Source organism: Agelaius tricolor, unplaced genomic scaffold, assembly GCF_023055355.1.
Source record: "Agelaius tricolor isolate 1412-34295 unplaced genomic scaffold, bAgeTri1.0.p SCAF_74, whole genome shotgun sequence".
NCBI classification, from domain to species: domain Eukaryota; kingdom Metazoa; phylum Chordata; class Aves; order Passeriformes; family Icteridae; genus Agelaius; species Agelaius tricolor.
Window position 1 is genome coordinate 1,147,465 of NW_027269334.1, and position 13,816 is coordinate 1,161,280.

Consider the following 13,816-nt stretch of genomic DNA (forward strand, 5'->3'; position numbering starts at 1 on the left):
GCATTCCCAGCAATTCCTACTGGAAAGGGCACGTTCTGGATGACCTAGTCCTGAACTGCAACACTCTTGAAACTATTTAAGCACCTAAAGCTCAGTGATACATTTGCTTTGAGAGCCAAGGGAGAAAGGGACAAGTGTTACAGCATATTCCCTCTAGTCCCAACATTCAAAACATTACAATGCTCACCAGCTAAGGAACTATATTATTTGCTTCTGTGGCAGAGAGAAAATACACATTGTAGTGACAGTCCCCCCTTAACTGAAAAGACAACACTGGTGAAATAGAGTTTACATGATTAATACATTTTACTCAGTATGTACACAGTTCTTCAAAGAAGTTGGGTCATCCAAAGGCAGTTTAAGAAGCTTTAAGTATCCCCCTTGCCAGCTGTTATATGGGTTGTGTTTTTGGCTTTGCTTCCTCCAGCTCAGCGTCCAACCAGCGGAACCTGCGGTGACGGCGCAGGACTTCGATGGCCTTTTGTTCCAGGGGGGTTGGTTCAATTCCCAGCTCCTCAAAACCAGGAAGGTCAGGAAATGTCATGTCTGTTGTGTGAAACTTCAACAAGAATGGGGAGGGTAAGGAAAAAAAAAAAGATAATTCGTTTGAAATGAACAGCTTTACACCCAATGCAATTATTCTCCTGCCAAAACAAGTAGAGGAAGAAGAAAGATTCAAACAGAACTCTGGCATAATTACACAAGGTCTTGAGTACCAAGACTTCCAACAGGAGGTACAGGTATTCTGTATCCAGCATGAAGTCCTTCAGGCTTTAATTCAGGAATAAATACCATGCAGGAAGTGCCTTCCTTTATTCTCCATACCTTATCAGGGAAGTTACTGCATTGCAACAGCAAAATTAAGCGGAACTCCAAGGCTATACTTGAACTCCAATTATGGATATTTTGATTTGTCAAGAAAATGTTGTGTTGAATTATCACCTCTGGTAGATGGTTTTGCTCTGTTTATGGTTTAGAACATGGCTCTGTACAAATAGCTGATTCTATTACCATGGTTAATTCTATTACCATATATGCAACCCATAAAAAACAGAGATTTCTCTTATGCTGGTGTTCCTTGAAAGGTCTTTTGAATCAAACACATCTAATATTGTACAGATTATTTAAGGAAGAAAAGCTTGGAAAGAGGAACAATCAGACCCAGAAATTACACGGAGAAACTCCCCCTTACACTACCTATACTACAGCTGACTTGCAGCAGGTTTAGTGATTTGGTGTAGGCTTATTTTATGAAATGTAATGGAAGAAACTACGAAGACAGCTGAAGAAAGGTTTTTGGAGACATTACAATTATATCCTGGGGGACAATCAGGTTAAGTAGGAAATTGATATTGTGTTATAACAAAATATATTGAAATTCCAATGCTGCAAAACAGGAGGGAGAGTCACTCTAAAATTCAGAAAGTAGAAAGTTTAGGGAATATACATGACTATCTTTGCTAGCCTACACACATGCCAAATTTTACACTAATACTTGCCAATTCCTACTTTTTCCTTGCTTGCAGTTGGTTTTTTGCAACTTATTTCTCCACCCCCAGTGAAACATTCTGAGAAGTCAGGAATAAACATGAAGTGGCAGCGTTCTCCCAGGAAACACTTGAATGTTAAGCGAGATTTTGGAATGTGTGCAGGGTGTCAGTTCAACTTCAGTTGTTAAGAACACCATTCCCTGGATGATGGAAGTGATTTTAGTGCATCTAGAGGTACCTAAACTGAGTAAGAGTGGGGAGCACTGCCCCCCCCTCACTTTGCTCATCCAATCTCCACTTTTTTCTATTCCATGTGGTTTTGGGGAAAGCAAAACTCAAGTGTGAGTTAAAAATGCAAAATGAAACATTTCCCAAGAGGGATTTTTGGCTGGTCCCACACTTACCCGATCCACCTTGTCCCGTGTCAACCATGGTTCAAATGGATTCATCTCAAAGAATCTTGCAACTAAACTGTGAACAGAAGAAATATTGCAAAAGTGCAGTCATTCATCCAGATACATAGAAATCCAGTAAAAATTATTTCAGACTTAATAGATGGTGAGCAAGAGCTTGTTCTGAAGCTGTTCTTGCAAGCTCTGAGTTCATTATAGTACTAGATGTGCCAGCCACCAAGTTCTTAGTTGTGTTTCTGGTAATTAACTGTTCCTGAATTATTGGATCTTGTATTGTTTTACTTTGGATGGAATGAAGAAGGAGATCTCTAGAAGTTAAAATGAGCATTAGTGGGTAAGGAAAGTAAATCCCCCATCCAATTCCCCACACAGCAGAGGGCTGAGTCTTGCCCCTGCCTTTCATTCAAACTCTGTTCCCTGCCAGTGTAGGCAGCAATCCAATTAGTCATGATGTTGGATTCAATGCCTCTAGGAGAAAACACACTTGCTGACAATTAAATGAGTTATCAGCAACACAAACAGGCTGGTGGAATCTGGAGCAATCTACAAAAAGGGTGAGGATTGGGGTATCCACAGTTTTCAGAAATGAAGTTTCCCCTGACAGGGAAAAGAAAATAATGCTACAGTTCTTGCTCAGTGTCCCAGGACCAACAGCAGAATCTCTCACTGAACAGGGAGGACTTGCTCCAGTGCTCACCTGGCAGATTAGGCTGTTACTGAGTTAGTGCACATAAACACAACCAAGCTCATCTGCCTTTGAGGTGCATTCTTTTCTCAAAAATATGAACTATCACTTAGTTCAGCCCATAAATAAAAAAGAAGAACATGGACTGCAGCAAATGTGAATGAAACTAAGAAGCACCCACATATCACCTTTCTAACAAGCTGCTCTGTGTCACCAGAGCCATGTGCCTGGTGCCTCTTACAGCCAATAGAGGAACAGCCACAATAGTTGAGGATGTTCTCAGTGTTATCCATCAGCACGTCCATGGATCCAATGCTGAGTCATACTGCTATGAGGGTTCTAACTCTGGTGACTGATTAAGCTTGTTAATTTGCATTGTACTAAAAACAAGGAGGACCAGTGTGCCAAATAATAACACAGCCCCATTGTGCTGAGGGCAACTGCTGAAGTGGCATTTATTGTTTGGGGTAGCTCTTCAAAAAGATGTGATTATTCCCTAAGGACCAGGCCCAGGTTCAGTAGCAGATCGTTAAGATTGTGCAAAAAAATCTGTCAGGGCCTGCAGTCAGCAACATACACACAGATTTTCCTTGTGGTATTGTTAAAAATCATTTGGTTTGCTACTAATTTTATTGAATTAGGACCTTTTGCTACTTCTTGGCTCAGCAAAGCCATTCAATCACAGAATGACTTAGGCAGGAGAAGACCTCCAGGATGATCAAGTCGAACCTTTGCTGATCACCACCTCGTTAACCAGACCAGACCACAGAGTGCCATGTCCAGTTTCTTCAACATCTCCCTGGGCAGCCCATTCCAATGTTCAACCACCCTTTCTGTGAAGAAATTTTTCCTGATGTCCAACCTGAGTATCCCCTGGTGCAGCTTGAGGCTATGTCCTCTCACCCTGTCCCTAGATGTTAGGGAGAAATGACTCTGGAATGAACAGCTATGTTAAGTTCACTACAAGCATGCATTTCACATACCAGTTCATCAAATGCAGGCCTGTCCCCGAGCTGAAGGCTCAAAACTGGCTAACAAGTACCTCAGGAAAGGCAACTTCTGCAGCCCCACCACTTTAATAACAACTGGGCAGAGTAAGTAACCCATGCAACAGGTATTTATGCTTCTGTGCTGCCAAGAGCTTATTGAATTAGGGTCCCACTTACTGGTAGAGAGGCCGTGGCAGTGGGTAGGGAATGAAGGGGTGGTGGGCAACAGCGTAAATGTACTCGACCATGTCGTACAGGAGGTACCGGTGAGGCCTGGAAGGGAACGCAGCAAACATCACACCTCAGTCAGCTACACTGCAATATTAGCACCAGAGAAGAAAAACAGTTTTAAACCCTCCACCCCCAAGGCAACAAAAAGCCTGTTTCTTCAATCCAAATAATTTGCCTGCAGAGATTCCCCTGTGGCTCACAGGGTAGGAGGTTTATCCTGTAGGACTGCAGCCTTTGGAAAGGCCCATCCTGGAGCTGGGGAAAAGCATGGAAAGGATTTGGCAGAAAGGAACAGTGGGCATTTGGCTGCTGGCCAAGGCTAACCCACCACAACCACACTGGATGAAGTGTTTCTGTGTGCTATGAAAGCACACCTGAATGTGCCTCCTTCCATGCTGACTCCAATTCTGAACTCCAAGACTTCCATCACTGTGAGAGGAGTTTGTTCAAGCCCACTTGGAAGCCAGAAATGGAGAATTAAGGATGCTTTATTAACAAGACATTCCATCTTTGGTAGGAAATGGCTGCGGGGAAATTGATTCACTTGCCTTTACTTGACTAAGAGTATTTTGTTCTATTTAAAAGCAAGATGAACTGTCCAAAAAATGCATTCCCCCTCTCTCAAGACGAAGAGAATGAAGCAGTCAGTCTTCCATCCACTTGCCTAAGAGTAACACAAACCACTGGGAATTTCCATTCCTTTCTTGTTCAGATCCTGCCTTGGTGTTTTAGGCTGTCTAGATGTGCTCAGACTGAGCTCTCAGGTATCTCCCTTGGCCTTCCAGGCAATTTGCTGCCATTCCAAAACATTCTGAAAAGCTCCATGACACCACAAGAGCACACTGCTGAGCAGTTTGATAAACGCAGGATCTCACAGATGCCAAGGTCTAAGAATGCAAGCATGAAAACTGAGCCTTCAACTGACATGTTCTCCAGAAAAGTTCCAAGAGATCAGGGAGCCATAAAATGGTTTGGATTGAAAGGGACCTTAAAACCATCTCATTCTATCCCCACCTTCCACTATCCCAGGCTGCTCAGAGCCCTGTCTAACCTGGCCTTGAACACTTCCAGGGATGGGGCAGCTACAGCTTCTCTGGCCAACCTGTAAATCCAGTCTCTAACTGTACATCCACTGCCTCTAAGCCATTCTAATTCCAGGTGGTTTCCATACAGCTTTACCAGAATTTTCCCCAAATCCATATTGTCTAGCATGTTTCCCAAGCTGCCTACTTATTTGTGTGCACATACATGACATGAAATGCAGTGGGGCCCAGATTAGGATTTTCAAAGTACTCACAGTAAGAGCTTGAGCCATTTTTCCTCCCAAAAAGGAGGTGGAATTTATTGCAGCTCAAACTGTGTGCATGGATGGAGAAATAAAATGTACTGTGCAGCATGCCAAAAAATGACACTAAAAAGATGTACTACAGTTAATTAGAATCAGAAAAAGTGACTTACCCAGCCAAGGCATATGTTTTTCCTTTTGCATCAGGATTCTTAATTGCATTAATAATTGCCTTTGCTACATCAACTACCTGCAAGGAACAAATTCTGACAAGTTACCAAGAGAAAACGGGAATACATGCACACAACTCTTCTTTCAGAGGTGGTTTACAGATCAACACATCCACCCACCAAGAATTTGGGATTGGGATTTCATGGAAAACTTACATAGACTGGTTGCTTCACTGTTTTTTTGCCCAGAGAAACAAGAGGGACACCACCAAACCAACGCATGTCTGATGGGAAAAAAGAGAAAGTCACTAGGATTGGGAAGAACTCCCAGCCAATTGCAGCAGCATTTTTTTCAAGACACATTTAGTTTTCGTATTAACAGTAATGAGAGGGCTGCATTTGCTGTTTCCTTAGAGTGGGTCAGTACACCCCCCCCAAAATAAAAAAATGATTACAAAAATAAAAACAAAGAGCAACATCTAACTAGATTGAGAAAGAATTCTGTCAAGAGGTGAGAATTTAGTATGATGCTGTACATCCCACACATTGCTGATAAGAACACACCTGCTTTTCAGAAGCAAATCCCATCCATTTTCTCTGTTTTCTCTATAGGCAGTTACACAAATCATACATGGGTTTATTATTTCAAGAGTACCTACTTGCATAATGATTGAGAAATCGGTCCTCTCTCCCAAACATCTCAGAGGGCTTCAGAATTACAGCATCTGGAAATTCTTCCCTCACAGCCTCCTCTCCAACAGCCTATCAATTAAAACAAACACATTCATTACATCCCTGCTAAACCAAGCAGAAGTAGATGCCTTTCATAACAGAAGGCATCCTTGACTCCAGAATGTGACAGTGGTCACAGGGGTTTTCAGGATGAGGGAAGAGACAAGAATGTTGACTCCATGTTCAGAAGGCTTGATTTATTATTTTATGATATATATATATTACATTATAACTATACTAAAAAGAAATAGAAGGAAAAGGTTCATCTCAGAAGGCTAGCCAAGAATAGAATAGAAAAGAATGATAACAAAAGCCAGCTGTCTCGGACTCTGAGATAACTTGGCCTTGATTGGCCATTAATTATAAACATCCAAGATGGGCCAATCACAGATGGACCTGTTGCATTCCACAGCAGCAGATAATCATTGCTTACATTTTGTTGCTGAAACTTCTCAGCTTCTCAGCAGGAAAAATCCTAATAAAAGGATTTTAATGAAAAGATGTCTGCAACAGCAGAACTGAAACAAGTGATGGAATCAGTAGCACAAAAATGATTTATATCCAAGCCATTTGATCCTCAAGATGCTGCACTAAGATAAAGGTCTCACAGAAAGCCCAAACATTTCTCAGCTGCAGAAAATAGCATGTAGTAAATTCATACACTGATGTCCTTCAAACAGCCCCAGCTGGGGGGAAAAAACCAAAACCAAACCCAAACCAAATACAAAGTACGTTCTCAAGAAATACATTTAAGCGGACTACAGACTTACTTTGTTCCTGAGGTATTTGGAGGGACTCTTCATGCTAGCATTCAGGTGAGAGATATGAATGAATTTTTCCACACCAGCTTCCTTACTTATCTTTGCGATACTTTGAGGAATATTTACAAATTCATCTTCAAATTTGAAGTTTCTAAAGCAAGGCAAGACCCAAACATTACTTTAAGAGCAATCAACAATGGCTGCCACTCAGGCAAAAAGCAATTATTACATATTACTTGCATGCATTATCAGAAACCTACTGACAGTCTTAGAAACAAAATTTCTCTTCATGATGGACTCTTCATATAATAAAAATTAGAGGAAAGTGAAATTGCAACTGTAATCTTCAATTTTAGCTTCTCTGCCCTTTCACCTGGTAAGATTAAATCAGTATGAAAAATCCTCTTGTCCACTTGTCTGTGACAAAGAGAAAACTCCCAGTAAAAGTGAAAACAGGTTATATTTATTAAAAGAAGCTCTCCTGCATCTTTAACTCTGAGTAAGGCTATGTTTTCACAAATCCTGTCCAAAATTTGCCTTGATTTGACACACCTAATTACACTACAAAGAAGCTTGAAATTTCTGAGGAGCACAAATCAGGGTAGATGCTTGGCAGGGGAGAAGAAGAAAAAAACAAACCAGAGAACACAGAGGTGCTCATGCAAATGGAAAAACAATTTGTCAGAGCATTTAGAACCATTTCAGAGCTGAAAGGGACTTCCAGGAGAAGCAAGAAATCCTCCCCTTACTGTATAATATTCAAGGGGCCTAAATTAGATGGTTATACTGTCAACCAGTTTGGTATCTCATCAAGATCAATACAGAAGCTCTGTCTCCATGCAGAACTGCCCACAATTCCAAAATTGCAAGAAAAATAATTGGCTTCTCACGTTGTTGTATTGTCCCTGTAGGCACTCCTGCATCTTGACCATTTGCTTTGGGTAACAAACATCTTATCCAAACACCTCCCTCTGTGTCCTTATATCCTCCCACAGCTCTTCAGATCCCACTGGAGCCCAAAGAAAGGCTTAAAAATACGAAGTTATTTTTGAGCCTTCAATAACTAATCTGATCCTGGGAACCATCACTCCTTTTCTGCTCACCAAAATAGATTTAGAAACACACAAGAACAACATCCCTTCCGTAACCATGGAGTTTCAAACAACATAGTACACACAGAGGAGCCTGGACACAAGTACAAAGCAAGGAAGAAAATATTTCATGGTAGGCTTTGCTTTTTTTGTCTGATCTCTCCATCTAATTTTACTTTTCTTTCTGGACAAGTTTTTCACAGGCTCTGGGATGATTACAATGGTTACTCTGACCTCGTGTTTAACAAACCAGACAACTCGATCTCAGGGTTTCAGCACCACCACTGATAGCCACATGCACAAAACACGTGATTAAAACCTGTGTGCCACACAGTGGTTAAGTTCTGTAATGTCCAAAAGTTTTAAACATGGACCAAGACTTGTCCCTTTCAATCTATTGAAACTGCACCGAGAACAAGGGGGTTTTTAAACAGAATGAAACTTTTTGTTGTTGTCCTCCTACTTCCTTTTAACAATAAAATAAACTGTCTTTTCTATAAATCACACCTTTTACACAAGACCAGAAATTTTGAACATCAAAGGGCTGTTCATAAAAAAAAGGGCAACAAAAGCATTAGGTGATCAGAGATGAAACTGATATCGATGTTTGTTTCTGTCTACTACCAGGGCAAAAATTATGCACTGCACAAAGGCAAATCTCACTACTAAATTTTTGTCTGGCAGTTCTGCACAAGGCTTTAAATAAAATTAACATAATTGCATGAACACACACATACACCCTGAAGGTGGCTGTTACAGGTCTTTTTAACCTAAAATATGGGAATTTTTAACCTAAAATATGGATTTCAAAAAGAAACTATTCTTAGAAACTATTATCAAAGAATGCTTCTGTAGCTAATATTGTCTGTCCCAAAATTCTACCAAGGAATGAAGTTATTAGTCATAACCTTAATGATCAACTTAATAACCAACTCTCTATCAGCTATTCCTGTTTGATTATGGCTCTTTCTAGCTGGCTACAACTCATCACTATGTCCAAGTGACAGGATAAAATCTTACTTCTGTGATAATGTAAATGCAAATATAATGTATGATTTGTCAATGTAAATATAAATATAAAAAATTGGTGAGGCTCTGTCATCTATAGGAAGGCACTCAGGGAACACTCACTAGGTATGTGAAAATAGCACATTTCATTTTTCTGACAGAACAAAAGCTGTACACTGGAAAACTGTGGAAAGAATGCACTTTTCCAAAGCAGATCACAACCAGGACTGGAGTTAACCTTTTAAAGAAATTTTATATGCAAAATCTTGGGGTTGCCTTTTCCCAGAAGCCAAGAACAATGGCAACATCACTGCACACACATGCTGTAAAACATGGCTACGATAACTGGTGCAAATCTATCGCATATAAGAAAAGAAAGAAAAAGAAAATTACTTTGTTTCCCATTCCTTTCCAATAAGATTAATGACCACATTGCTGTGTTCCACGGCTCTTCGGATGGAATCTTTGTCCCTACAGTCCCACTCCTGCAAGCAGAGTATCAAATGGGGAAAAGATGAGATAATGTGTAAATAGGCATCACCAAAGCAAGCTCTTTCACACCATTTCCATTTAGAGGCTAAACAACAGCTGGAGCTGTGTCTTTGAGAAGGATTACCTGGCTGCCTTGCACAGCCAGGGCTTTGTGATTGATCTCAAGCCAGACTCACCATGAAGAGAAGCTGCCCCAGGTCACCCATGGGCCGCAGATACATCAGGTCATACTGATCACAGCGATAGGGGATGATGACTTGAGAGCCAATGCGACCTGAAGGGCCACAAAAACCCCAAAGTTTCAAACAAATACATCCCTTTAAGTAGATGAATTTCTGAATAAACAAAAATCCCTTTTCCCCCGGCATTAAAGCACTACAATTAGACATAGGTATCTTGAATGCGTATCTGCAAAGCTAAAAGTAGAACAGAACTAAGGTTCTTCTTGAACCTACATAATTCAAATTCTTAAATAGGATCTTTTCCTTAATATTTAGGCCTGCAAGACAAAATGCCAAAGCTCATTAACAAACAAAACAAAAATGGTGTGTCCAATAACCAGAGCACAATACCTAAAAAATGGAACATTTACAAGGATATTTACATTTTGTAAGCTGCATGAAAAGGAGGGGGAAAAAGCAGCATGAGTTATTTTCCAAAATTTAAATTCAAAAGGGCAATTTTAAAGAATTCCAATCAAACTCCTGCAAACCTTTAGTAAAATGTCCTAATAAGGCTAAAGCCAGAAGAATCAAATACATGCTGTAGATTTCCTCAGACTTGCATTCTACAGAGGGGTAGGACTTGTTTTAATGACCTTAATCTTCGAAAGCTCCAAAATTTCCTTGATTAAAACACTTTTTACTACTTGTCACATACTGGAACTTAGGCAGACTGCAAAACACTTTTAAGATCCACAATGCCAAAAACTTCTCCATCACCCTGCAACCTAGAGACCAATTGGTTTAGTTAAACATTTTTTTGGGTAGTTTCTTTAATCAGTACTCCTGGTGAGCATTACCTAAGCGATTGACAACGTATCGTCCCAGGAAACCTGTGGCTCCAAAGACAGTGGCCACAATGCCACTGACAGAGGATCTTCCACTTCTCCCATGAGGGATCATGGCGTGATGGACCTGCCGGTGCTGCTGCAATACTGACGGTGCTGCATGCAGGACAGAAATTCCATGGCCTGCAACACGGAACAGGAGAGATTTTGGGACATTAATTGGGATTCAGCACTGCTAACTCATAGCTTATATTGGTTTTCTCATCACAGATCCTTTTTCTCTAATATCCCATGCCAAGGCTTTTTATAGACTGTTGTTTCAGAGACATTTGGAGAGGTCAGAGGAGAGCAGGCCTGGGAAGTTGCCAGTAAAGTTAAGGACCAAACTGAAACAGGGAAAGAGCAAACAAAGGTTATCAGTTCTTAAAGAGCAAGTAAAGCTCACTGCGAGTTTAAGGTGAAGCAAGTAAAGAATACTCAGTAAAAATATAAAATATAGCAGAGGAAGCAATCCTCCTGTATCACAGCTCTGAAGCAAGGAGAGAGGGAGAGATGCAAAGAGCCAGATCCATGATACATGGCATACTGTCTCAAAGCTGTTCCTTTCCTCAAGGAGCTAGGAAAACTTGGGAGCCACAGAGGCAGGACATCATCAGGATACTGATATGCAAGAGCATGTGGTGACAGGACAAGAGGGAATGGCCTCACACTGACAGAGAGGAGATATATGATAGGATATCAGAAGAAATTCTTCCCTGTGAGGGTGCTGAGGTCCTGGCACAGGTTGCCCAGAGAAGCTGTGGCTGCCCTATCCCTGGAAGAGTCCAAAGCCAGGCTGGATGGGATTGGGAGCAACTGACATCCTGACATGTGCACACTGAAGAAGGTTTTATCCCAATGTGGTTAGGAATTACCAGTTACACAGGGGCACTGACACTGCAACCACAATGTTCAAAGAAGATCAAAAGGATAGGGGGTGTAGAGGCATAAATGATATTCCGTCACCTCAGCTGGCAGAGCTCCAACCAGAAAGTCCAACCAGATTTCAGCACCTGAAGGAGGTCTTTCGCTACCCAAAAGTCTGTCTATCCCTGTTCTCTCCATACCCCACAAACTGGAAAAAGATATTGCATCTCCAATTTTGTCCTGAAAGACAGTTTGAGAGCCACTGAAAGTTAAAAAATCAGCAATACTTTACAGCTTCCAACAACTCACTAGCTTCCTTGCTGTTACTTCTGCAAAAATTATTGGTGGCAGGCTCTTCATAATGTCATTACCATACCAACAAATAATATCTAATTACTGTCTTGTATTCTCCCACTTTTGTGAATTCCCCTGCTGTGCTTATCTTATGCTATAAGGTATTTAGTGATGAGCAATTTTCCTTGTTCCATAAGTCTATAAGGTCTAGCTACCCTAAATTATCACCAGCTATGGTTATATGACCAATCATTGCTTTAAATTGCATTTTCTGTAGCAGCTGTGCCTGCCCCATCCCTGGCAGTGTTCCAGGCCAGGCTGGATGGGGCTCTGAGCAACCTGGGATAGTAGAAGGTGTCCCTGCCCATGGCAGGGGGTTGGAACTAGATGATCCTAAGAGTCCTTTCCAATCCAAATAATTCTGTCATTCTATGAATTAAAGCTCAAATATCTGCAGTGAACCCAAAGCACCTTTTTCTCTACCCAAAAGTTTGTCTATCCCCGTTCTCTCCCAAGCCCACAAACTGGAAAAAGACACCACATCTCTCATTTTGTCCTGGAAGGCAGTCTGACAGCCACCTAGGTAAATAAAGAACACACTGCTCCCATTAAAAGGATATTAAATTCCTCCCTGCCCTTTACCCACAAAACCCGTTTGCCATCTCCCATGTTACTTAATCTAAGACTCATGACAGAATCAGTTTAAACAGAATCAAAGACTCAAATACACGCTTTAAATATAATATTGATAGCTGAACTTTACCATAGATCATGGCCCAAAGGTCACAGTCACCTAAGAAACCGCAAAAGGAATCCAAGCTTTTAGCTATAGGGCAGCGACAGCCCCAGCGCGACACCCGCAGCTACATCCCGAGCCCTCTGCGCTCCAATCCCAAGCTCCCTAAGGAGAAGGGAGGCACAAACACGATCACTTCCGCGCCCCCGGAAAAATTCTCGGCAGCTCCTTTCCAGCCGCTGCAGTGCGAGCTCCCCTCGCGCAGAGCTAGAAGCAGAGCGTGTCCCGGGCCGGGGCAGAGCCGCACGGGCGGGCCGAGCTGGCTGAGGGCGGTGGGCACAGCGGGGCCATGAGGGGCCCGGCGGGGCTGACACTCACCTGCCCTTGGCAGCCGCAGCCCGCGCGTCGCCGCCGCCATCTTGTGTCTTCCCGGGGCGGGGAGGCGCGTGCGCGAGGCCGCGAGCGCAGCGCGGCTGCGCAGGGCGGGGCCGCGGGGCCCCTCAGGGGCTGCCGAGGTGATGGAAGTCCCGGAGCGCATGAGCGTGGGGGCGGTTGCTGAGGTTGCTGTATCAGCCGGGCTGTGGCACTGAGCGGTGCTTCTGCTGTTTCCTTTAACACCTCAGGGTGTAACAATAACTCCATCGCCAGCCTGGGCAGCCTATTCCAATGTCCAAGAAAAAGTTCTTCTTAAAGTGCAGGAATGCTTCGTGGTGTCCAACCCGAGCCTTTCCTGGCGTAGCTTGAGGCCGTTTCCTCTTGTCCTGTGCCTTGCTCCTTGGGAGCAGAGCCCGGCCCCCGCCTGGACAGTTTTGGATTAGCGGTGGATGTGATGCTGTGCATAGCTGAGAAGGAAAGTGCGAGTCACCTGTGTGTTTGGCCTGTTTGCAGACGCAAGGGGAGGATGAAAGCCTGGCTTTTCCCTTGGCACTCTCAGCGCTCATAAAACTGGCCATACGATGGCGATGTGGGCTTGCAAAAGAAGGAAACGCTTCTGGCCCTGCTCTAAACCACTCCAAGTGCAGTGCCAAGCTGAAAACGTCACTGCTCTCCAGTCCACTGTGTCAGGACAAAAAGATCTCGCTGACCTTCCCTTTCCAAGTACAAACTCTTGATTTGCAGCACACTCAAACGGCAACATGAACTCCTCCGTGCTAATAATCTTTTTACTCTGGCAGAGTCCAGCTACAAACTTGAAACCGTCTGGCAAAAACACAGCTCACCGAAGTGCCAGCTGAGAAAGCTAACAACTTCCATTGCACCCAAAGAATTACCAGTACACACCCTACTATCTGCACTTTCTTCTCAGCTCTATGAACCATCATAAACCTTCAGTCTCACAGAGCCAGGATCCAAATGGAACTGCTCACACACTAAAGGTACCAGGACAGAAAGCTCATCAACAGCTTGGCTTTTGCATTCCCAGAACACTTCAACAGCTCTCACTGACAGCACTGCCTATTAGGAAAAGCCATTAAATTTCATGAAGATTACCCAATCTGCGGATCCAAAATTGGTTTCTTTGCC

At 42.7% G+C, this 13,816-nt stretch overlaps 1 protein-coding gene across 2 annotated transcripts; it reads right to left on the bottom strand.

Moving 5' to 3' along the window:
• Nucleotides 1-287: 287 nt before the first annotated feature.
• On the bottom strand, nt 288-12,845 carry NDUFA9 (NADH:ubiquinone oxidoreductase subunit A9). Of its 2 annotated transcripts, none has more exons than XM_071418028.1 (11): nt 12,671-12,845; nt 10,369-10,539; nt 9,524-9,621; nt 9,249-9,340; nt 6,766-6,907; nt 5,923-6,025; nt 5,480-5,547; nt 5,267-5,343; nt 3,755-3,850; nt 1,895-1,961; nt 288-559 (listed from the first exon to the last, which is right to left on the bottom strand). In XM_071418028.1, the coding sequence occupies exons 1-11, from the start codon at nt 12,828-12,830 to the stop codon at nt 392-394; spliced, it is 1,242 nt and encodes a 413-aa protein (XP_071274129.1). In that variant the 5' UTR covers nt 12,831-12,845; the 3' UTR covers nt 288-391. The 2 variants fall into 2 exon arrangements, with proteins under 2 accessions (XP_071274129.1, XP_071274130.1); XM_071418029.1 differs by lacking the exon at nt 12,671-12,845 and adding an exon at nt 12,320-12,344.
• Nucleotides 12,846-13,816: the final 971 nt, after the last annotated feature.